At 44.8% G+C, this 26265-nt stretch overlaps 1 protein-coding gene across 6 annotated transcripts in view; it reads right to left on the bottom strand.

Moving 5' to 3' along the window:
• LOC118084331 (copia protein) overlaps window positions 1–26265 on the bottom strand; it is an 86929-nt gene that overhangs the window by 20508 nt on the left and 40156 nt on the right. For 2 of the 6 annotated variants that reach the window (XM_060278626.1, XM_060278625.1), the window contains exon 2: window positions 843–18855. The exons of the other annotated variants lie outside the window; for them this stretch is intronic. In XM_060278626.1, coding sequence (XP_060134609.1) covers window positions 1906–4590 — 2685 coding nt within the window. In that variant the 5' untranslated portion in view covers window positions 4591–18855 and the 3' untranslated portion in view covers window positions 843–1905. Of the gene's footprint in view, window positions 1–842; window positions 18856–26265 lie in introns of those variants that run through there. 6 annotated transcript variants of the gene reach the window in all.

The following is a 26265-nucleotide window of genomic DNA, read 5'->3' as shown; positions in this document are numbered from 1 at the left end:
GATCTTTTTAGGTGCTCTGCAGGTGTCAAGCAGCCCTGCAGCCTCCTGGAAGGTGGAAACACACCACGACAGTGTCTCCATCTCTGGAAATAAAACCACCAGCTGGTACTCAGTTCTGTCTCCATCCTTTGATGAAAGACACATGTTCCTTGGTTCCTGAAAGATGTTACTTAATGAATATGGATTTTTAATTTGAGGTAATGAGCTGGATGAATTGCTGTTGACAATTCTTTAAATGCTTTTTTTCACAAGGATCAAGTATTCAGAAAAGAAATACATTTTGGGAATATGGCTGAAACTTTTATAGTGCAATCTCATTCATATTTACTCACTGGGACATCCTACTGATTTCAATGGGACTTCCTCCCAAGTATGTGTGCACAGAACTGCAACTTTAGCTGATAAATTGTTTTAACATATTTTGATGACCTAAAATGGTACCCTTGATTGATAGGGTAGCCAGTTTGTAATACAAATAGTTATAAAACTGCAATTGCCAATCTTTAAAGAGTCCCTCTCTTCTGTGAAAAAGGAAGAATACTATTCTCCCTCCCCCCATGTTAGGCATAAAGAAGCATAATTACTGGGAGGTGATATTCCTGGAGTTACATCTAGGAAGGGCGGGACTGACTTTGCATTCTGTATTACCAGATGCACTGGAAGGAAAGCTGAACAGGGACCACAACAGCAGAGGAGGAGTTAAAGTCCCCTAATATATATATATATATATATATATATATATATATATATATATATATATACACACACACACACACACACACACACACACACACACACACACACACACACACACCAGTCTCCCAATTTGGACTGGGTGCCTTATGCCTACTATTTCCTCAAGAAAAAATAATGCACTTGCTCATTGCGTGAATGGTGTCACGTTGAATTGTGCCACTAACTATGGTTGGAGCTGATTTTTTCCCCTTCCCGTTCCTGCAGTCAGGGTGGCGGCTGGCGTAACAGACTACAGTATAATGTAAACATAACTTTTATATGCACTGCAAAAGCAAAAGTGACCCACTTTATTGCAGTATTTGCTTTATTACAGAGGTCTGGAACTAAACCCACAATATCTCTGAGGTATGCCTGTATCTGTACATGGCTCTGCATGCTTGGATAGGTGGTTTCATCTTAAGTGGTAATGGGGCGGGTTATTTTTCTCACCCTGCCGAAGGTTCTCCAAAGAAACTGGCAGGAGGAAAATAAGGTGGTGCTTTTAAACTTGTGGTATAAAAGATAAAGGTACCCCTGACCGTTAGGTCCAGTTGTGGACGACTCTGGGGTTGCGGCGCTCATCTCGCTCTATAGGCCGAGGAAGCTGGCATTTGTCCACAGACAGCTTCCAGGTCATGTGGCCAGCATGACTAAGCTGCTTCTGGTGAACCAGAGCAGCGCACGGAAACGCCGTTTACCTCCCCTATTTATCTACTTGCACTTTGACATGCTTTCAAACTGCTAGGTGGGCAGGAGCTGGGACTGAACAATGGGAGCTCACCCCATCACGGGGATTTCAGTGTTTTGAAAAAATATGCCAAAGCTTCTGACCTGCTTTGCCTGGCACAAAAGACTCCACGAAAAGTGTCCTTGCAGAGTATATTCTGCTTTTATTCTTAAAAGCCTTTAACTGCAGAACGACAGACATCAACACCACCAGCTTTCTCCAACCAACCAACCAAACAGTCAACCAACGAACCAACAAACACCACTAACATATATACAGGTACAATACAATTAGGTGAAAGGTTGCATGAGTCACTGCAGGCTGCTGACTCATGCTGACCCAGCTCCCCAGCATTAAAGAAACAGCGGCCAATTTTTAGCCGTGACACCCCTTCTGTTTCTTTAAATGCAAAAACTCCAATAGAAAAACAAAACATACATATACTATATACATAAACCCAGTTTTGTCATCAATTCCTTATGACATGTTGCTGGCAAAGGCTTGGTAAACAAATCAGCAATATTATCTTGTGATTGACAATACTCCAGTTTGATTAACCCATTCTGTACACAATCTCTAACGTTTGCATAACGGATGGCAATATGTTTTGATGTGGATTTCATCATTTCTGAGCCCGCTAATGCAATGCATGATTGACTATCTTCATACACTTGGATAGGCAAATCTACTTTACAATCTAGATCTTTTAGAATCTGTATAAACCACACAATTTCATTGCATGCTAGCGACAGGCTCCCATATTCTGCGTCACAGGATGAAGTTGCTACAAATCCTTGTTTCTTGGACCGCCATCCAATTATGGAATTGGCAAACATCACAACCATTCCACTTGTAGATTTTCTGGTAGTTACGCAGCTCCCCCAGTCTGCATCAACAAATACCTCTAGCCTCTCATATTGTGTACTAGATATCTTTAAACATACACTTGATGTCCCCTTTAGATATCGGATAAGCCTTTTCAAACCACACCAATCAACAGTACTGGGTTTAGATACACGTTGGCTCAGAACATTTGTAGCACATGCAATGTCTGGCCTTGACCACTGGCTTAAATACAGCAATGATCCTATTTTTGAGTGATACAACTCAGGCTGATCAAATTCATCATCACACACTATCTTTGTGAAATCTGGTATCATGGGAGTTTGAACTGGTTTGCAGTTTTCTATACCAAACTGCTCTATCAGATGATTAATTTTCTCTTTCTGGCTCAATAGAAAGCTTCCATCAGCTTCTCGCCTTACTTCTACTCCCAAGTAATTGCTTACAGGCCCCAAGGCTTTAAGCTTAAATCTCTTTTCCAGCTGACTAGTGAGCTTCTGGATTTCATCTGTGGAACTCCCTGCTACAAGCAAATCATCTACAAAGACTAAGAGCATTAGATATTTGTCGCCTGTCCCCTTGGTGTACAGGCATGGATCAGCCACACTCTTTTTAAAACCTAGTTTTACAAGGGCTTGATTTAAACATTGGTTCCAACATCTTCCACTTTGTTTGAGTCCATAAACAGCCTTTTTTAAACGCCACACTGCACCATTCCTCTCTTCAAAACCTGGGGGTTGTTTCATTAACACTTCATGATCTAAATTTGCATGCAAATATGCAGCATCAACATCAAAATGGTGGACTGCTAGTTTTCTTACAGCAGCAATGGAAAGCATTAAACGAAAAGTTTCACTCCTTAAAGTGGGAGAAAACACTTCGTCATAGCTCTCCCCTTTAATCTGAGTGAACCCTCTGGCTACTAATCTGGCTCTGAAACGTGGCTCTCCAGATGCAAGGGTTTTTCTTTTGTAGACCCACTTGCATGACACCACTCTGCCACCAGGTGGCGGCACTATGACCTCAAACACTTTGTTTCGTTTAAAAGAGTCCATTTCTTCTTTCATAGCTTGTTGCCACAAAGCACGTTCCCCAGGGGGTAAGTTTAAGACTTCATCATAACTTTGTGGCTCTACACAATTCATATTACATGCTCTCACTCCTAGGGTCAAACGCTGAGGAGGTACACCCTTGTTTGAACGCTTAGAGCGTCTAGGCAAAACTACTTCTTCCTGCTCACTTATCTCTGGCTCTTCTTCCTCTACCTCTGGAGAAGAAGTATCATCTATTGCCACATCTTTTGGGGAAATCTGTGCCTCCTCCTCATCCTGCTCCTGTGTTGCCAATGGCTGAGAAGAAACCTCCTCTCTTACTTGCAGGGGCAGTAGGCAATCTGGGTTCGCGTGGATCATGGTCCACCTGTCCTGGTCAGCGAAGTCTGCACTTCGTGACAGAACCACGCGTCCTGGGCGTAAATTGAAACGCCACCCTTTGCCATAGGACTGATATCCCACAAAACGCAGTCTCTGTGCTCTAGCACCCCCTTTTTGGCGCTGAGCTTTGGGGATATTTACATGTGCCCAAGCACCCCAATTATGGAGCATAGTCCACTCTGGTTCTTTCCCAAACAACACACGATAAGGAATATCCTTTATAGAGCTAGACCAGGTTCTATTAATCAGGAAGTTCGCTGTGAGAAAAGCTTCACCCCACAGCCTATGGTTGTGACCTAATCCTGCATCCACTAGCAGACAGTCCTTTACTGATTGTATTACAGCCCCACGTCTTTCACACAGACCATTTTCTGCAGGACTATAAGGGTTAGTTAAACGATGAGTGATCCCCTTACGTCTCAACCATGCCCCAAACTGTTTATTCAAAAATTCCCCGCCCCTATCTGTTTGCAACTGCACAACAGGGCGATTGAAGAGCCTTTCAGCTTGGGCAACCCATTCTCTGAATGTGGGGAAACACTCTGACTTCTGTTTTAGCAAAAACAGCCAACTAAAACGTGATTTATCATCTATCACCAGAAAAGCATATCTGGTGCCCCCTTCAGTCTTCTGTGGAAAAGGGCCTATCACGTCACAATGGACAAGTTCTAAAACCTCTTTAGATACTCTGTCACTTTTAGAAACAACAGGCTTCCTCTTAGATTTGGCCATTTTGCATACATTGCAGTCTAAGAAACAGTTACAGCTTTTTACTTTTAGGTTCTTGCACACCCTTTTGCATCTCTGAAAGTACACGAAAATTTGCATGACCCAGTTTCCTATGTAGTTCATGTATACACCCCTTATGAACTGGCAAATTCTCTTGAACCACCTGGGCTGCTTTAACAGGCTTATCTTGCATTACATATAGCCCATTTTCTATCTTTGCATGGCCACATACCTGAGTTCCTTTCTTTATCAGACAACCATCCTGCGTGAACTCAACACTATACCCTGCTTTAATCAAACAACTTACAGACAGTAAACAATAGTCCAAACTGCTTACATACAGAGTCTCTGGCAGAGTAGTGTTCAAACACTGCAGGAAACATGTTCCCTGGCCATTAATCTTGCTTTTATGACCATCAGCAAGATAGATAGAGTCTTTTCCATCGACTGGCTTCCCCAGGGTCTTAAAGTCCTTCCGATTGTTGCAGATTATGCTGCTGCTGCCAGAGTCCAGCAACCACGTTCCGCGAGGTATCTTCCTCTCCTCTCGAGAAAATGCAGAAACAAACTGAGCAGAACACGTGTTCTTCTTCCCCTTCTGCTTACGTTTCTGTGTCGATTGCTGTCTCTGCTCCACGTCATCTCCTGGAAGTCTTGCCCTGCATTGACGCTGGAGATGCCCTGGTTGGTTGCATCTTAGGCACCTCCTCACTGCCATGGCCAAGTCCAAATCTTGACTTTGCTCCTTTGGCAGATTCTGCTGCTGGCCCCCTCGGCTGTAACTCCTCCTCTCTTGGAGTTCAGCCTGTCTATCTGACCTTCTCTCTGCTTCCTCGGTCAATCTTCCAACCACATACTCAAGGGTCAGATCTCGGGGACGCATACTCTCCATGCTGTTAATCACGGGCATCCAGCTATCAGGCAAACTCGAAAGAATAATGTATGTTTGATCAGTTTCATCATAACGCTTACCTCTCTGCTGTAGTTGTAGAAACAGAGATTTCAGCATTTGAAGATGAGTTGTCAAACTCTCACCTTCTTTCATAACAGTCCTGAACAGCCTTCTGGTCAGAGAAATGATGGTTCCAGCAGTTTCTCTGACATGCACTGCCTTTAATAAATTCCAGCACTCAAACGCTGTGCTGGCATTCGCAACATGCAGTACCTGGGAGTTGCTCAAACACAACATAATTTGGGTACGAGCCCTTTCATCCAGTCGTTTTTTATTAGCAGAGTCCCATCTTGAAACCTCAGTCTCAACACAGTCCCATAGTCCATCTCTCCTTAGCAACAACTCCATTCTTATTGACCAACTCAGCCAGTTGCTTTCTGAGAGAAGTTTAAAAGGAATGCCTCCCCCAATATTTACAACTTGGGAAGACTGGAAATCTGCCATCTCTGCTGGTGCTTGCTGAGCCCCTTCAGAAGGGCCTCCAGCAATCTCTCCTGACTCTCTCTTTAGAGTCTGACTGGATGGTCCTGGCTGGCACTCACCGGCTTCTAGCTGCTGCCTCTGTTGACCCTCAGGTTCCACCTGGCTCTGCAACCAATGTAGCCGCTCTGTGAGTCGCCTGCTGCGGTCCTGTAGCGAGTCAAGCTGCTCCAGTAGCCCATGCTGGGTGCCTTCCTGCTGCTCCAGCGTCGCTGCAGACAGTTACAGCTTGTCACCAACTGCTCCAACGCACAGCCACTGGCTCAATGCACCACCAGGACTCACCAGCTCCCTGCTGAGATGCTGTTAGTCGTTTTGCGCTCTGCACATGCTCAGAAACACTGGGCCCATAACCTGTCAGTGTTTTGAAAAAATATGCCAAAGCTTCTGACCTGCTTTGCCTGGCACAAAAGACTCCACGAAAAGTGTCCTTGCAGAGTATATTCTGCTTTTATTCTTAAAAGCCTTTAACTGCAGAACGACAGACATCAACACCACCAGCTTTCTCCAACCAACCAACCAAACAGTCAACCAACGAACCAACAAACACCACTAACATATATACAGGTACAATACAATTAGGTGAAAGGTTGCATGAGTCACTGCAGGCTGCTGACTCATGCTGACCCAGCTCCCCAGCATTAAAGAAACAGCGGCCAATTTTTAGCCGTGACACCGCCAACCTTCCAATCGGCAAGCCCTAGGCTCTGTGGTTTAGACCACAGCGCCACACGCGTCCCTTAAACTTGTGCATTGCATTTTATCAGCTGTGCACTTGCATTGAACTTTGTGAATTAGTATCTTGTTCCAGTTTCTTGGCTACCCCTCTGCATGGCAGAATGAGATTTTTTGTGTCTGAATGCTGATACATCATTGAATTTACCATATGATGGTATTGACTATGAGAAACAGCTTTAGAGAGAGAGAGCAAAGAAAACTGACATACATTACCACTTACTCCAGCTCCAGCATTACCACTTACTCCAGCTCCAGCACACTCCCACTGCTAGTGTTAAACCAGGGAGGCTTGCCTGACGCCTTCATTCCACCTCTTTAGGCACCAGGTGAAAACGTTTCTCTATAATCAAGCCTTTTGCTGATTAAACAATCTATGGCCTTTCAAGTGTGTTCGTGGGTTGAGGGGGGTAATGGTTTGCTTTTGTGTTTTTGTTATGTGTTTTGTGTTCGCATTTTGTATTTTTATGTTGTGAATTGCCCCGTGATCTGCGGATGAAGGGCAGTATAAAATTTTAATAAATAATAATAAAATAAAGTCAAATACATATGGTATTAGCCACAGTCAATTGGTATCCTGTAGAAATACTCCTGTTTGACACACTTCTCCTAAAACCTACTTCCATTTGATTAGAAAATGGAAGTCACAGTTAAGCTGAGGTTTCTACAGTTCAGATGAGCATGTGCAGGGGACACCTTCAGTGAATTGGAACTCGGAGCAAGGGATACAAGGTAGGTAATGGGCATTGGGTAAGGACATCCTGCTCCCTCTCTGGTCTGCATACCAGCAACACAAGAATGAGACACAAACAACAACTTCAATGTATTTCAAGCATCTACTGTGTACACTTAGTTCATACTAGAAGAGAAAATAATAATCTACACCACATTGCTGCATTGGTTCAATGACATTTACTTTGTATGTTTTGACAAGTAATGTTGATTCATCACTGCTTTAATTGAGTGCATTAAAAAAGTACAATTTTGGAGTGTGGCTTCCAATGTCAACAATCTATTCTCTGCATTCTCCCACTTTATCACAACTGTCAACATTCAGATTTATCCCGGTTAGCATAACTACTCCATGAATACATGACATGCTTTCTAAAAGTCTTAACTGTGCAATGCAAACCCCAGATCTGCCAGTGTTCCAGTTGTGGTTCCAACACATCTTTGGCCTGTCTTGGCTCAGCTAGGTCTACATATATGCAAATGTCCTCCCCCCCACTGGTTCAGCCAGGGCTGCATTGATGTAAGGTAAGCTGGTGTAACTTCAGCCCACATAAACTCCTTAAAAGGGATTTTGGCAGGCTGTGGCAGAGGCAGGAATGTGGAAGGAGAGAGATGCTGATTCCAAAACTCCTTAAGCTCATTCACACAGCCTAGAAACTTGGCAAAAGTTATGCTGGCAAAAATAGTGGTGAAAATCAGAATTCCTCGCAGAAATCAATGTGATGGGCTCAATTCTGAAAATTCAGGCCCAAGTCTACCTGCTGGACATTCCCTCACCGGCTGGAAAGAGCACTCTGGATATAGAACAACTCCCAGCCAATCAGAGGAAAACACCAATAGGCTATAAGCTGGGCACTATCCAGCTTCCTTTCACATCTTGCTTCTTGTGGTGTGGCATGGTGCCCTATGAGCTTCGGGGTGGGGTGGGTTCTCAAGGTAGCTGGGTAAGGGCACTAGGGAAACTCTCCACTTTAAACAAAATGAGGAACAAACAGTGTCTTCATGCTAACACTTCTCCCACAAGCTTTTCTCCCCAGCAGAAGCTCTGGAGAACCACAGCAGCCAACACCCACAAGGAACATCTGGCAAACACAAGGTTGGTCTGGGAGCAAGCGAAGATTCCCCAGGACGAACCCCATTCAAACAGGGCTGGTGGCAACGGCAAACAGACTGTCCACTCCATGGAAGTGTCATCCCCAGATCTCTACATAGCCCTCCATGTCAAGGGCCACACTCAAGCCCTGCCTGAGCATACGTGCTGTTGCCACAATGACATCCCACGTACCAGCCCCCACAACTGTTTGCTGTAGGCTTCCCTTGCAGGTGAGCAGGCACCATGGGTTGCTAGGCCCAGGGCTGCTCCTGCAACCACCAGTCCTCATTATCATTACACTTTCATGTTACCTTGCAGAAGCACAGCTACAGTAGTCCAAGCAAAGGCTACAAAAACAAGCACCGCAGAGGAGGGACCAAGATCCACCGAGAGACACGCAGACAGACACATTCACAAGCTAAGCAGGATTTAACCCCACTTGTCAGATCTTGAGTGGCACTTAAATCCTGCTGTGTGGGCTGGATACTGGGAAAATGCATCTGCAGCCAATGAACTCTTGACATTGGCTGAATTGCTATTGATCACAAGTGATGTCAGCTGATTGGCAGGTAGGTGTGATTTATAGGAAATGACCTTGAGGACCAAGACTAGCCTGCAGGCTGGAGATTTCCAACTCCTGGTTTATGCAATCTCTCATCTATGCACCACCTGCTGAAGACACCCACCAATTGGGGTTGTTTTGCATAACTTATGCCATAGGAGAACACACGCTTGTGCATTAGAAGATGGCGACCATCAGGGTGGACCTTGAAAATATGCCGCCCTATACAAGGGCCACATTTGACGCCCTCCCCCCAGGCTTCGTGGTCCCAGCTTAAGCCATAAAAACAAGGCAGCAGGCTTTGGGAGGGAGGTCTGAGGTGCCGGCAGGGTCCCAGAGTCCTCCTACTTCCTTCTCAAAGCCTGGTAAGCACTTTGGGAAGGAGGACTCTAGGACCCTGTCAGAGCCCTCATGCCACCTTTTTGAAGCCAGCCAAGTGCTTACTGGGCTTTGAGAAGGCATCCTCCTCAGTTGCACTCCCCAGTGCCCCCACCACCACTCATGGTGCCCTAAATCTGCCTCTGCAACCATTCATGGGCGTACCCAGCGAGGGGCAGCTCCCCCCCCCAGCAAAAAAAAATTTACCGTATTTTACGGACCATAACCCACACTTTTTCCCTCCGAAAACTGAAGGGGGAAAGTCGCTGCGGGTTATGGAAATTGGGCTGTTTTCGCTGCAACAGGAATGTGGGAGGGGGGAAGGAGCAGCCTGAGCTGGGGGGGCAGACGGGAGCTCCATCCTTCCTTCCATCCTTCCTTCCCCCTGCTTTCTTCCTTTCTCTCTCTCTCTCTCTCTCTCTCTCTCTCTCTCTCTCTCTCTCTCTCTCTCTCTCTCTCTCCCTCAGTAAAGTATTTTAAGTTCCAGAGGCCTGCTGGATATATTCCAAATGTAGATGCTAATAAAGGCAGTCATGAGTTTAATCTTTGCAATGCTAAGCGGAGGAAAGTATATCGGATTTAGCACTAGTCAAGCTACAGAGGATGGGCAAATGAAAAAGTATCATTGTTCCAGGAGTATTTTAAATGCCAATCAGGTTACTATCTCATGAGTGAAAGTTGCATCAGCAAATGTCCTTCCGATCAAAGGTGCCCTTTCATTAACCCCAGTGGCTTCAACATATTCCAGCTAGCCACAGGGATCAAACCATAATGCAAGTGGCCGCACAATTATCCAAGCAAAAATAAACCCTGGTGTTCTTATTAGTTATGATGAAATCTCAGTCCTCCTCCTGGGAAGTATTAATGCTTATAGTTCATGCTGTACTGAATCAATTTCCTCCCTTGATGTTGAACTCCGTATGTTAGGGGTGAGTTCCGACTCTCCTCCAGGAACTCCTCTTTAGCTCATTAGAGACTCCTCTCATTCTGCACATGGCAGCACTTTTCCCTCCAGGGAAAGAAAAAACCAGGCAGAACTCCTTTCAGACACCCATGTTGCAAGTTATTTTTATGCACTAGCCTGAAGGGGTTTGTGCCAAAGACACAGGAAGCCCACGATGCAGTGTCAGCGCTACCATCACAGAGGATTTAGGGCAAGAGCTTCAGTTTGAGGTCAAGCAGCACAGGAGCATATATTAGGAATGCCCAAAGGAGCATTAACACAAAAGTCAGGTTGAGAAGTGAAGTATTCAGGTGTAGGTGTGTGTTTGTGTGTGTGTGTGTGTGTGTGTGTGTGTGTGTGTGTGTGTGGTGGGCATGGTGGGGATGTAATCCCAAACCACACATTCTTTCAAAACTGCAGTCCATTGATTAAAATGGTCTACAACAGAGACTTCAGCAAAGTTTAACTGCCAGTTAGCCTTTCAAAATAAGGAGCTCTGGAAACAATTAATCTGTTGTTACATATACAGGCGCAGTAAGCTGAAAACTGGAATGCTCCAACTGATCAGTCTATGGACAGGCTACCTTGCCCCACTGGCCCAAAATCCCACTCAAATTTGAAGTGACTGGCTAGAGTGAGACCCTGGTTGGAAACAAAAGGACAGCCTCAAGTGAAAGTCAAAGCAAAGTCTCTGTATGATGGAGAGGGAAGAGCTGGAGGGTGGAGGCAGGTGGAGAACATCAAGATGGACACAGGGACTTGGGAAGTCTGAGAAAAGCCAGGAGCTGAAATCACTGACTGGAATGAAGGAGGTCTCTGGGAAAGAGTGGGTCTCCTAAGAGGCAGCCTGCAAGAGAGCTCCGCAGCTCAGAGTCAGCTGGGTTGCTGAGCGCCTGAGGCAGCCAGGTTGTTGGACCAGGGTGAAGACCGCAGCAGAAGTCCTGGCACATGTCTGTGAGGCTTCAGAACAGTGTTTCCCAGCTTGTGGGTCACAAGCTGTCAGGAGCTCGCTGCTCCACCCACTTTTTAAAAAACCCAACAACTTTGCAGTAGGCTAGTTTCTATACACATGCCACTCCCCTCTAGCTTCCATTCAGACAAACTAGAGTCTATCAGAGCTAAGGACACACTTCTGCCAGGGCAAAGCAAGGCTAGTGAAGGGCAGCCCTGGGAGAGTTCTCAGGGGCAGGTAGAGGGGCCTAGGGTCACATTTACGCCCTGGCTGACCCTGAAGTTCTCTACCTCTGATCTAACAGGATTGAACTCAGGACTTTCTGCATGTATGTGCTCCACTACTGAGCTGTAAAAGTTAGCATGAGATCAGTTTTGAATATTCTAATTTACTGAGCTTTTTTAAAAAAAATAAAATAAAATACGGCAACCATGCCACTAGAACAGGGGTCCCCAAACTAAGGCCTGGGGGCCAGATGTGGCCCAATCACCTTCTAAATCTGGCCTGCGGACGGTCCGGGAATCAGCATGTTTTTACATGAGTAGAATGTGTCCTTTTATTTAAAATGCATCTCTGGGTCATTTGTGGGGCATAGGAATTAATTCATTTTTTTTTCAAAATATAGTCCGGCCTCCCACAAGATCTGAGGGACAGTGGACCGGCCCCCTGCTGAAAAAGTTTGCTGACTCCTGCACTAGAAGATGGGTTTTTAATTTTCCTGCCCCCGTGAATAAAAAAAGTATTCCTTCTGCTTGAAGAAAAAAAGTTTAATCCCCATTCCCTGAGCAGCAGTCTACAGAGTTAACAAAGCCTGATGAAATATTTGAATTTTGAACACCATTACCCCCATTCCTTCACATTCACTGAGCACATGCCTCAGGTGAATACATGGCTGACAGATCAAATGTAAAACTTGCACTCAGCCGTCAATATTTAATAAATGGCTTAGTCCATGTCCCTTTGCTTTTCCTCTACAATGTTCAGTAAATTAAATTAGTATAGCGATATATGTTATAAATAGAATAGAATAAATATAAGATTATCACATAAAACTCAATTCTGTACTCCTTAAAACTAATGTATCATTTGCTAGGCATTAGATTATTCTACAATCAAGACTTTGGCTAAATTTAATTATGCTCTCTTCCGAGTCTAGATATTGACATGTATTTAGTTAAAATGGTGTGAAGTGAAGACATTACTAATGTTAACTCGTTTACCAATTTAGCTTTAGTTTTCCTTAGGGTTTAATACTGCTGTATCAGTTCAGTTTAATACAATGTTACCTTGCTGATAGAGTTATGGGTTGATCCTATATTTCCTGTTCAGAAGCAGCTTTGTTGTATTCAAAGGACTGGTTAGAAATAAGAATGAGGATGAGAATTAAGCTTTATAGATGTGTCATTTAATATTCTGAATCTGACCCCTTCCTTGTGTATGGCTGCAAACAGACTCATCTTCCTATTAGAATTCCCTTTGTCCTTCCTGTCTAGTATAAGCCCTGAGATGTTGTACTATGATTTGAATTAAGGGCATTCTAAAATAGTGACCTGGATCAAGGGATGGTTCTGACCTTTAGTGCTGACCTTTAAAGCCCTAAATGGCCTCAGCCCAGTATACCTGAAGGACCGTCTCCACCCCCATCATTTTGCCTGGACACTGAGGTCCAGCTCCGAGGGCCTTCTGGCGGTTCCCTCACTGCTAAAAGTGAGGTTACAGGTAACCAGGCAGAGGGCCTTCTCAGTAGTGGCGTCCACCCTGTGGAACGCCCTCCCATCAGATGTCAAGGAAATAAACAACTATCTGACTTTTAGAAGACATCTGAAGGCAGTCCTGTTTAAGGAAGTTTTTAATGTTTGATGTTTTATCGCTTTATTATTATTATTTTGTTGGGAGCCGCCCAGAGTGACGGGGGAAACTCAGTCAGATGGGCGGAGTATAAATAATAAATTGTTGTTGTTGTTGTTGTTGTTGTTGTTGTTGTTGTTGTTGTTGTTATCAAGACACAAGCAGATCAATCGTAAATGACTTTTGATTACATTACTGTTCATTGCTTTCCATTGCCTTCTGGATTGTCCAATCCTGTATTTGACCTTCATCTCAGCAGGTCTCTAAATAGTCTAGAGCAGAGATGGGTAACCTGTAACCTTCCAGACATTGTTGGGCTCCATCAGACCAACCCAGTATGGCCATTGGTCAGGGATTACAAGAGTGGCAGTCCAGCAACATCTGAAAGGCTACAGGTTCCTCACCCCTTGTCTAGAGCATGTGTCAGGAAATAATCTGAACAACCCATCTACAACCTGGACAAAGCCATGTCTCCACTGCAGCACCAGAAGACATGTAGGATGTCTGCACTTTGAATTTAAAACAATCTTAAATCTGTTTCATTATAACCCATGGCAGACGAGGAAACATAGGAACTGTAGGGCTGTAATGATATATAGTATGGTGCAGTGGCTAAAGTGTTGGACTAGGATTGAAGGTTCAAATCTCCACTGAGCACAACAGGAACTCACCAGATAGTTACAAATCATGGTTTAAGGTCACATCCCATGGAGTGTTTCAAGCTAAGGTTTTGTCACTGCTATGGACCCAGGTGGTGCTGTGGGTTAAACCACAGAGTCTAGGGCTTGGTGATCAGAAGGTCGGTGGTTCGAATCCCTGCAATGGAGTGAGCTCCTGTTGCTCGGTCCCAGCTCCTGCCCACCTAGCAGTTCAAAAGCACATCAAAGTGCAAGTAGATAAATAGGGACCGCTCCGGCGGGAAGGTAAATGGTGTTTCCGTGCACTGCTCTGGTTCGCCAGAAGCAGCTTTGTCATGCTGGCCATATGACCTGGAAGCTGTCTGCGGACAAACGCCGGCTCCCTCGGCTTATAGAGCGAGATGAGCGTCACAACCCCAGAGTCGGACACGACTGGACCTGATGGTCAGGGGCCCCTTTACCTTTACCTTTATGGACCTAAGTTAGATTTTCCAGGTCAAATAAAGCAATGCTTGTCTGAGTTCAGATTTTATATATATATAAAAAAAGACACTAAACACCATTCTGTGGAGCTGCTGACTAAGTAGTTTTGTTACAGATCCAATCACTTTTGAAAGCAAGGGTTTTATCAAAGAAGTAAGCTTCTGTCTGAAATTTATAGAAGCCCTCAAAAATACATACAGTCTTTAAAGGGTCAAGACAAGAAAAATTGTTCCAAAAAACAAAACAAAAACAAGACTCCTTGCGCTCTGCTCCCCCTTCCTCCTATCCCATGACCTATATTGAGGGGTTCTCTATTCCTACAGAACAGATTTGGTGCAGGGTTGGAGGGAAGCCCCATTGCAGCAGGAGGAGCTCTTGTGCTGGCTTCCACTAGTGCACTGAGTTAGTTGAATCCAAGCCAATGTTCACTTTAATACAAGCCTGCCTAACTCAAACATCTCAGAGCAATATGCATACCAAAACACAGCTATCCTTTGAAATTTTCACTTCTCCAAATGTTGCGATGCACTTATCCAGTCAGAGAACTATGTACAAAAATGCATATTAGAGGGGAAGGTGCATTAAAACACCATCATGACACATTTGAAAAATCTTCATGACAAATCTTCATGACACCTTTGAAAAAAAGTTTTAAACTGCTGTGTAAAGCTGATGAACTGAACTTATGATTTGAAAAATGAAAAACTGGGAAACCAAGATAGATAGAAGCATCCATCCCAAGCTTTCATTAGTGAGAATAGTTTCTCCTAACTTAATTTTATTTGCGAACATTCAAATTTATATTATATAATTAGACTTTTTCAAACTGTGGATGCTGCTGGATTTATGAATTTTAGATTTTGTTTTGCTTTGTTTATTTATTTATTTGTAGACCCATCCTTCAGCAGTTTCCCAAGAAGTTTACAAAAAGTTAAAATTACAAAAGAAAACAAAGCAAAAGATAACTCAAGAACATTAAATATAAAAAGAGCATTATAAAATCTAAAAGAATTAGAAACAACCAGCACCAAGGAGCATAAAACTAATGTATAGGATCCAATGGAAAATCAAAAGTAGGAAAGAATTAATTTGCCTTAACATTATTTGAGAAGATTAATGTTTTCCCATACTTTCTTGAATTAGTCTGCAGGCTACCACAATATGCACAAATAATTTGAAAATTCACAAACTCTAAATTACATTCAAATAATTTAACAATAAGAACTGCATTATCAAATAGTCCCTTTTAACTTCAAAAGCAGTGTTTGAAATGCAGGAACTTGAATTCAAATGCTGCTGCTGCTTCTACTGCTGTTTAAATGCTTGTAATTTCATGAATTTGTATTACACTTTATTTCAGAGCTCATTTTTGCTGTGCTTATAGTGCTACCGGTATCCTATGCACATCCACTCAGATGTAATTTCCATTGGATTCAATAGGAAAGGTTTTTCTAGGGTTGCCTTTATCATTAATTATTATCAGTTTAGTTCAGATGTGACATTTTCAGTCTGGTAACCCATGGTTTAAGTGTTGTGTCCTCAATGCATTACAAGATTTTGTTAAACCACAGTTTATTGTTAAGTTTAAACCAGGAAACTACATTTTAAACTCTGAATATGAAGCAGAAGTGAAAACCAGATTTGTAGACATATCTGAAAGTGCAGGGACACAAGGACAATGCTCGTTTTCAGTGCAGCAAATGGACTGAGCCATTGTCTTTATATGATTTTATTGTAAAATTTGCATTGATTTTAAAATTTATAAGACACCTTTTGTATGGGAAGATGGGATAAAAATCCTGAAATAAAAGAAAACAATTTGCATAGCTGTGCCCTGCTTATCTCATGCAGTAAGGTTTCCGCAGTAGCTTCTTCTTGCAGCATAACAGCTACCATAGGGTTACCAGACATCCCCGTTTCCTGGGGACAATCCCCGGATTTGCGAATAAGTCCCCGAACAAATTCCATCCCCGGAATGTCCCCGGATTTCATCTAATGTCTCTGGGAAACACAGCAGTGGCAGTCTCAGCAGCCCGGAGCAGTTGGCTCTGGCTGGCTTCAGGAGCTGCTCGGAAGTCCCCATATGATGGTGGTGCAGGGGCTCTAAGATGCAGCTTCCGGGCTGCCTCCACCTTCCCTGACCCCAGCAACTAAGCTGTGAAGGGAGGCTTCATGCTGCCTATCGGAGCAGCCTCCCAACTCCTTCTTGCGTGCAAGCAGGAGCAGGGCGGGGATCTCTCAGCTGTGAAGGGAGGCTTCCTGCTGCCTATCAGAGATTGTGTGCAAGCAGGAGGGGGCAGGGATCTCTCAGTTAGGCAATGGGAAGCCTCCCTTCCCAGCTGAGTGATCCTCGCCCCCTTCTGCTTGCACGCAAGTAGGAATGGGATTGGGGCTGCTCCGATGGGAAGGGAGGCATTGCACTGCCCGAGCCTCACCGCTGCCGCTCTCAGCCCTCCTTCTCTGCCTTCTATGCCTGACCCACCACGCACCACTTCACCACCACCACCGAAGAAACAACAACTCAGGGGCTGCCCAGGCTCATGGAGAAAGGAGATAGACACCTCGGAGGAAGGGGAAACATGGCAGTTGAGGTCAAGGCGGCAGCGGCGGCTCCTCTGTCACTGCCATCGCTGCAGCAAAATATCTGGTAACCTTAAGCTACCATCCAAGGTCAGATTCAGCCCTGTATATCCTTGGGAAATCTTCTCCATTGGCCTCTGCTCTGTCTTCTTAACTCTTTGTTTCTGATTGCCCAGAGAGAGCTTTGGTTCTACCTATTTCTACAGAGGTATCATTGCCTGTCTCTTCTCTAGCTCATTTACAGATCAATACACAGTGCGTGATGCGCTGTATAGCTCAGTAACCTTCAGAGACCAGCTAATGGCAATGGTGGAGAGCTGCTTCTCTTAGCCGTAAACTATATGAAAGTCAAGATTTACTGTTTGTCCTAGTCAGGAGGGAATGGAATTTCAGAGCAGCCTCTTGAGCTATTTTACTGTGTAGAAATAAGGCTGCAGGATCCAGCAAAGGCTGCTACAGCAAGAGAAATACTTGTTTGCTGAGGTAAAGAGAAGAGAGGGGGAATTACTGCTACTGCTATTAAAAAATACTAACACATAGGAGATTCTAGCACAAAACTGGCACAGCCATGGCTCAAGAGTACCTAGAGACTTGCCTCATCTCTTGACTTCATCATTAGATATGTGGTATTTCCTACAATGGCTGTCCTCTCTTTACTTTCATAGAGTTCATGCCACAGGCACTTATCATAATTATAATTTTTGGCTCCCACTGAGTCCCCCCCCCCATCACCTACTAATATATTATTTGCACCCTAGACTATGAGAAACAATTACTTTCCTCCAGAACTCTCATTTCCATCCCCATTCTTGCCTACAACATAGTAGCTAATTTTACACCAAGGACCTAATTACTTCAGCTCTCCTGGCATTTTTCTTCTGCTCTTCAAGCAGTCATAAAGCCCATGCTGCTGTGTCTGAAGTCCTCATTAGATAGAGTTTCACAAAACTTGCCTTGTGAGCAGCCACTAAAAGAATATTGTATCTAACAAAAGCAGCCCCAATTCTGTAATCTGATACGATCATCCTTGAGGCTTAAACAGATCTATGCTATGATGATTAGTTTATCATGTGTGTAAGTGGCTCTCATACACATCTTATTTTTTGCAAGGTTTTTGCTTGCAAATGGTGGGCTGGAGCAGTTCTATTGTACGGATATTCTTTATGAAAGAAACACAAATTCCTGGTGGTGGTGGTGGCTGATGCTGGTGTGCAGGTTTTGCATTTGCCACAATATGGCTTAAATCAGGATTGGAGAACCTGTGGCCCGCCATATTTTCTTGAGCCCAACTCCCATCAGCTCTAGTCAGCATGGCTGATAGCTACAGATGGTAAAACATGGTAGACCAGAACTGAGTCACTTTGTGAATCCAAGAGCACAGTAGAAATCAGGTGGCCAACAGCAGCAATGGAAAACACAACAGAAGAGGTTTAACACAAAAACAGGCCTTTTCTGTGGTGGCTCCTTGTCTGTTGAATGCTCTCCCCAGGGAGGCTCTCACCAGCAGAAAATGTTTGTAACCCGGCCTTTGGCTGATGGAACATTGTATGGCCTTTTTAATGTGTTTGTGAGAGTAGTACTACAGTATTGGTTTGTGTTTGTTTTTGTTTTATTATGTATTTTATGTTCTCATTTTGGATTTTTATGTTGTGAACCACCCTATGATCCTTGGATGAAGGGCAATATACAGTTTGAATAAATGAATACACACACACACACATATATGTACACACACACAGACACACACACACACACATATATAATGTTCTTTAAAAAACAAACAAGCAAACAAAATCCACAAACAGATCCTCAAATATTATAAAATGGTTAGGAGCTTTCAGTGACCCTCCCCTCCAAACAGTGATAGACCTTGACGTCTAAAATTTCAGTGGCACACCGTGTGACGCCAAAATTTGGCGCACCCCCCCCGCCTCCTACCTTCTGTTGGACTTCATAGTTACACCACCTGCTACAGCAACCCAGAAGCTCTGTGCCCAGTGCAACTGAATCTCCTGGAACCAAAGGAATTGAAAACTTAATTAAGACTGCATCCCTCAAACATCTCTGTTAGCATAATGGAGCACACGCAACAGGCCTACAACCTGAAAATGGGGTTGCAACTTAAAATAAAAAATCATTGTGGCATTTGGCTCTTTTTATATCATTATTCTGAGAGATGAGCAGAAGACAATCCTCTCTCTAAAGTATATATCCTACATACAGAGAACATTTAGCAATCTATTTTTAGGCTTTCTCGTATCTTACCAAGGCCCTTTCATAAGCATACGATTCTTCTCTCTACAGGTATATTCACTCCCTAAGGGATTGAAGGCGTGTGGAACTCAGAGTGATTCTTTGACAATGATGATGTGGGTCTTTGGGAAGCAGCCTGTCAAAACAGTTCTTCACCTTAGCAACTGTTGTCTTTACAGTGGAAGGCTGCTGAGCCTTGTAATGTCAAACCCCACTTTGTTCCCTCCAGTATTGCATTTTCAGTATCAGCAACTCTTTTGCTTAAGGGCTGATTTTCCATTAGTCTATTCCTACACACAGTGGGGTTTTTTTTGTTATGATTTCCAGTATATAATGTTGTGCTTAATTAATTTTTTTTCTCTCTCTCTCATTAGTATTTGTATTGGCTGTTAACTTTAATAGTTCCTTCAGAGCCAAGTATCTTAAGGTCTGGCTAAAAACCCAGAGCTAAACTGGGAACTTTGGCAAACGCAGAGGGCCTGCCACTCTAAAAACCCTCACACGGTTAGACTGTTGTCCTGGCTAAGTGACGGGTGGCTACTGATCTAAAGTGCCTGTTGGATCCAGATAAGGGGAGTCCAAAATGTCTTTGGTTTATGGCTATCTCAGAGCAGTTACAGTCTTCAAAGCATAGCTGTATTTTAAAGATGACGCTGGTGGAAATGCAAGGAATATAAAATGGTTGCTGGAATTCTTCCCCTTTAAGCAGGCAGCACAAATATCCTGCAATACGTTTTGGTGAGCCCAGCCATAATCATTCACCCAAGGCTGCTCCTGCACGTCAAATACTTATGCATAGAATAAAAAAAGACTGACAGCTGTTTTGGGTTCCTGGAATGTTTAACTAGGAGGATCTGCTATAGCAACCAAAGTTTCACAACTTTTCTTCTGAATTGCAGAAGAAAATATGGAACAGCCAACACTCTGCTTTTGTTTATTTTCTGGAAGCTGCAGAACATCCCTTATAATGAAAATACTGGTGTACTTCAGGGCAGGAGTCACCAACCTTTGAGCACCAGTGGGTGCATCTGGAACCTGTGCTGGGGGTCTGCTGTTGGGGTATGGCATAAATCGGGTCCTCCCTGCAAGAGGGGGCACGTGTGGGACCAGGGGCGTAGCGAGGCGCCACGACACCCAGAGTGGCAAATTGCCATGCACCCAGGTGGGCGCGACATTGCTACGTAACGACACATGTGTGTTACATAACGACGCATGCGCCATTACATGGTGGGTTATCGGCAACCCCCCCCCACGCCTCCAAAGCTGCGCGCCTCGCTCCAGCTACAAACTCCAGGTAAAAAGCCCACTCAGCGTGGCGGGTGCACCGCACTGAGCGGGCTTTTTACCTGGAGTTTGTAGCTGGAGCGAGGCGCGCAGCTTTGGAGGCGTGGGGGCGACGATACCCCACTGCATAACACGCATGCACAGCGGGACACTGTGCATGCTTCGTTACGTGGTGGGGTATCACCACCACCCCCGCGCCTCCAAAGCTGCGCGCCTCTAGCTACAAAACTCCAGGTAAAAAGCCCACTCAGTGCGGCACCCCCTCCAGGGCGGTGCCCGGGTCGTACCGCCCTGGCCCCCCGCTTGCTCCGCCCCTGCGTGGGACCCAGCAATCAGGCCTAGGTGTTGGGGCAGGGACAATTGGAGCAGCCACAACACCCTATTGATGGTCCCTCTAACGGGGAGCAATTGGACTAAGGGCATGCCAGCCAAGAGTTAGAGGGACTACTATTTAACTGCTGCACGTGACCCTCGAGGTCCTCTTTTTGGATCACAGTGCACTGGAACACCCGCCCACCTCTCCCTATTGCGCTTGACCTTGTTATGCTGTCGTGTGTCGCCTGTCTTTGGGACAGGGGCACGGCAGGAATTTCCCCCACTTGGCTGATTGCCTGGTGCCACTTGGGTTTCGCCTGCCACGTAGCAAATCGTCACAACTTGTAAGGTTGGCGGATAGGCTCTGGTTTTTGTTGATAGGGGTTGCAGGATTCCTAGCCATCCCTTTGCATGGGTATTCCTGTAAAAGAACTCCAAGGACTCATGGTTGGTCTTCCCCGAGTGGGGTTGTGCCCTGAGCCTGAGTTCAGGGCTCATCTGGGGGAGGTGTGGCAGATACCCCTGCCTGTTTCTGTCCCAGGTGTTCACCCGAGGCTGACTGATGATTGCTAACCATAGTAAGCACGTCCTGCAATGCTGCAGGAGCTAGACAAACCAGAGCCTATGCAACCACTCACTTGATTTGTAATCAATAAAGTTGTGGCCTAAATTCTGCCAAAAATCAAACCAAAATTTGAGTCCTGTCTGAATTTATTTCTAGGCCAGGTTAAAGTGTCTCCACACACAACACAAAATGGCTGTCACATCTCTTTTATATGAGCAGAAGAAGAGACAGGGCCACAAAATGGTTCATCAATGGGAGAAAGCCATGCTGGCTCAGGGAGAGAAACTATTTGCATCTCTCTCCACTGTTCAGAATGGGAGGAATGGAGGGAAAGTGCCAATGAAATGTGGACTTGTTTAAGGAAAAATTGTTCAACAAAGCAAATAGTCAACATATTTACTGAAACCTTTTGCAGGTACTGTAGTATGTATTGGAAGGCACAGTGGTGCCCCAGGGCTCCATGGCAACCCCTACTATTGGTTAACATTTTATTCTCAGCTGTGGAAAAATTAGGTCTAAGGTTAAGAACACTGAATTTCATCAGCAAATATTTGATACTATGTTAGAAAGATAATTTTATTCTGCAATCTGCTCTTGCTCCTATCTTTATTCCACTGAATCAAAATGCATGCTGAAATCTCTTGGATATACTGGGAGTTAGTAAGAAATGCTAATAAGCACATACCAGGCTCTCAGCAGACCACTTTCTCCCAAACAATCTGCATCTGATTAAAGAATGTATACTTTATGTACCACATAAATGGCAAAAGGGCCTGACATCTCTGTGGCTAGTTCCCTGCTGCTGAAACATTTAAAGACTTGTGACTTAACCATTTTACTGTTCAGATTAGTTCTTTGGGTCTGTTAGTTAACCACACTGGCCTTATCTTAGACTTGTTAATTTCCTCTCCCATTTGTAGTATATGTTTTTATTTGAGCTACTATTAGTGTTTTTAAAATGCTCCCAAATTGCCTGAAGGGATTTTCTGCCTCTTCCCAATTTCAGATTGCCTTTAAGTAATCCCTTTATTTATGTATTCCCTCATCCTAAATCAAATGTGACCACATTGGAGTTTCAAGGTAATTTTCTACTTACATGTGTTGATATAAAAATGTTGTCCTCACTCTTCCTAAGTAAACAATTGCATCCCTAGCCAGTTCCTGGACACTGAATCCAGATTACATAGAAAACTGCCAGATGCTTGGTTAGACTATTTGTCCTTCTAGCTCAGGTGTGGGGAACCTTGTTGATCTTTAACTTCCACCATCCCTGGCCACTGGCCATGCTTGTTGGGGCTGATGGGAGTTGTAGTTCAGCAACATGTGGGGGGGGGGCAAAGATTCCACACACCTGTTCTAGATGGCTGACCATAAGCAGCAATCAAGGATCTGAAGCACAGGCCTTTCACATTACCTGTTAAGTGCTCCTTTTCATGGGTAATGCCAGCAATTGGACCTGGGATGGACCCAGAAGTTTTCCTAAGGAAATCAGATAACTACATAGTGGGGTGTGACATTCACTTGCACTTGTAACATGTACCACTGCCACACACCTGTGTCTTTTCCTTATGTGTGTGTGCTCAGAAAGAACATATGTAAACCCACACAGCATTAGGTGATATGGGGGGGGGGGGAGAGAGACTAGTGTACTAGGAACTGGACAGCACTTAGGGTGTGTGCTTATTATTCTCTTAGAGTGCAATGAAGTTGTTGTCTCCCCCCCACCTCTGCAAATCAGCACAACTTCAATTTGTTTGTGTTTGGGTACACACCAGGGGGAAACTAGCCTGGAAAACTTAGTCTGGAATGTTAGGCAGACTTTATAACTCCTTCCTTTATTTGACTTCACCTTTTTTTTTCATTCAGCCACTGATTCAGAATTGCCCCCAAATTCCCACTAGATCCACACGAAAGCTGCACAATTTGTATAGAACTGTGCATTTGGAAATGCCTGCTGGACTGGAGCCTTCTGCATGCAAACCACCTGCTCTACCACTGAGCAATAGGCCTTCCCCAAAGATTCCGTCTCTGACATTTCCCAGTATGCAGGTGGGGTGAGAGAGCTATGTTAGGAAAGAATAGCATTTGCTACAAAACCCACCACTAACTGCGTCTCTCGGAGAAATGGAGTAGCAGCCATTGTTGATTTCTTATTTGTTGATTTGTGTGAGGGCTGGTTTGAATTCCGAAATTTCACAAACAAATGCTCAAGAGTTTTCTGAAATATCCCCACAGAATCAACAGCGTTAAAGTAGCACAAAGCTTTTCATGGACGGCCTTTAGATGCTTCCTATGTTTTCATGCCGCCGTGTGGGAGAATTATAATATTATTCTTGTTGGCAATTTTAACATCATTGTTCTGTCTTCCTGCTTCATTGCTTTTATTATATGCTGGTCTGCCACAGTTTAGATAAAATACTATTCCTACTACATGGGCTGATGGAGCATGCTGTGAAAGCGTATCCTTTGTGCTGTGGTTGTTGTTGTTGTTTTTATGTATAGAAACATTTCAGGCACTTATTTTCCCCAGTGCCTATTTTTCTGTTTGTCTTTGATGTTTGTTTTTCAAAATTAAGTGCTCTTTGGTTGACTTTTGTTGCCTTATCCTGGGAATCACTTTTCTAGATGATCCAAAACTATGATTTCGCAGCTGTCACAGAGTCTGCCTGTTGATTTAAAAAGCCAGATGCAAACAATCAACGAAGTGAACATTCCCCACAGTGGATGCTTATTCTCAGCTGACAACAGTTCAATGATCACCATCCAGCCAAATTCCAAACATCCTGAGAAAGCAGGCAAAGAAGGGTGGGTTTTTTTATTTTCTTTTTATTTTGTTGCATCTTAACTACCACTCCCAAGCTTAGGTCAGAATTTTCCCCTACTGGTTTTGTTGCTGGTGGAGCAGGGTGATGAGAGACTGCTCCTTGGGGACCAAGTAAATTGAAATGCTGCCATAAGGAGCTGCAAATGTTAATGGAGAAATAGCAGTTGGGGGGGTGCTTCACCCTTTCCCCACAGCCCATTTTTCCTGCTCTAATTTGTCTCATCCAGCTACTTTTCCTCTCCTGCTGCTTTTCCCTATGTAGGTCCATGTGGGCCTCCTGTCTTTTCCTTCTAAGGGGAGAAAAGTAGTCGGAGGGCAACTTTGATCATAGAAATCCTCCGCTGAGAAAGACTTGCACATTCTTCTGCCACTGCTGCCTTGCCAATCAAATTGGCAGCCTCCAACAGATAGCTTCATTAACAGAATAAAACACCTTTCCCCCCCCTGCACCTCCCTCTTCTCCTCCAGTTAAAGCAACTTAGGGGGGAAATAGCTAGAATATCCTGGGGACGTATATTTCACAGCTTCTCATCATTCCTCATTTTGATCATCATAATTAAGCATTTGTATGCTTACATGGATATAAGCCTCACTGAATATACTGTAATGTAACTTTCTTCTTGGTGAAAATGCATAGCAGGGAGCTACGGTAGAAGGAGGATTCTGAAACCTGGTCACCTTTTCATGGTGGAGGGAGCTGCCCATATAGCTGAGCTACTCACGCTTATTTTCTTTATATGATCCTCCCCCCACACACTGCCCCCACAACACTGCATGCAAGAACCAGGCTATGGATACGGCCATAGAGCAGCTGGAAGTCGTTTCCATCATTGGAAAAAATATTTGCAGATAAAAATCTGATATTTTCACAGTTCTGCTATAGAAATAGCTTGCAAATGTCTTAGCAGCCTGGCTCTGAGGACTCTGCAGCAGAGCAAATAAGAAACTTGCTTTCAGGACAGGAATCTTCTGCCATGTCTGAGTACTGGGCACATTATGAAGAAGCAAGAGAAGAAATGCTAGAACTGGGTTTAGGATTCAGCTCTCGCCATCAGTTTGATGATGCAAGCTGCATACCATCCAACTTTTCATACCAAAACCAAGGATGTGTGTCTTCCAGGACGCACTCCCGGGTTAGTCACATGACCCATGCCTTGATCTCACCCCGAGAAAAGCACTTTTTCAGGGCAAGAGCACATGAGGTTTCAGCACCCAAAATGGTGGCAGCAATCTTGCATGAAAAAAATAGGATTTCCTGGTTTTTACGGGACACTTGGTACATATGAAGCTGTAGTGACAAAGACTTCATGCCAAGAAATGGTTTAAGGGTGGCAGATGTATGGATAGTATTCCCATTACAATCGTGTTATGGAGGCCTCTTTAATTTTTTGTTGATGTACAGCATCATGCAAATCAGATAGTTGTTCTCCATGCCATGTGTATCTGTTTCAAGGACTGCGCCTTGAACTCTGTCTTACAGGACTGTGTTGAACTTACTTGACCAGAAATTCCAACACAAATCATTGATTAACAGCACTGGTTTCCATCAGCATATGCTTTAGTAAGGTACATACCGTGTTTCCCCCTTTTTAAGACACCGTCTTATAACTTTTTTTACTCAAAAAAACAGACGGTGTCTTATTTTCAGGGGATGCCTTGTACCTTAAGGCCTCCTCGGAAGGGCCAGGCCACTGGCTCGGGGTGCTGCTGGGCGCTCTGCGCGGCACCGAGGCGGCAGGCTGCTGGCTCGGCGCTCCGCCCAGCGCTGCTGGGCGCTCCGGGCGCTCGGCGCTGCAGACCGCTGGTTCCGGCGGCGGGGGGCAGGCCTCGGGCAGCTCTCCCCCCAAAAGAAGAGGCCAGGCGCTGCAGGGGGCTCCGAGCGCTCGGCGCTTCGGAGCGCTCCGCTCTGCAGCCGCCGGCCTCGGGCAGCCAAACAAAAAGAGAAGAGGCCAGGCGCTGCAGGGCGCTCCGAGCGCTCGGCGCTTCGGAGTGCTCCGCTCTGCAGCCGCCGGTTCCGGCGGCGGGGCGGCAGGCCTTGGGCAGCTCCTCCCCCCCCCAAAAAAAGAAGAGGCCAGGCGCTGCAGGGCGCTCCGAGCGCTCGGCGCTTCGGAGTGCTCCGCTCTGCAGCCGCCGGTTTCGGCGGCGGGGCGGCAGGCCTCGGGCAGCTCCTCCCCCCCAAAA

The sequence above is a fragment of the Zootoca vivipara genome, chromosome 9, assembly GCF_963506605.1.
Source record: "Zootoca vivipara chromosome 9, rZooViv1.1, whole genome shotgun sequence".
Taxonomy (NCBI): Eukaryota; Metazoa; Chordata; class Lepidosauria; order Squamata; family Lacertidae; genus Zootoca; species Zootoca vivipara.
This window is presented reverse-complemented; position numbering and strand designations above follow the sequence as displayed.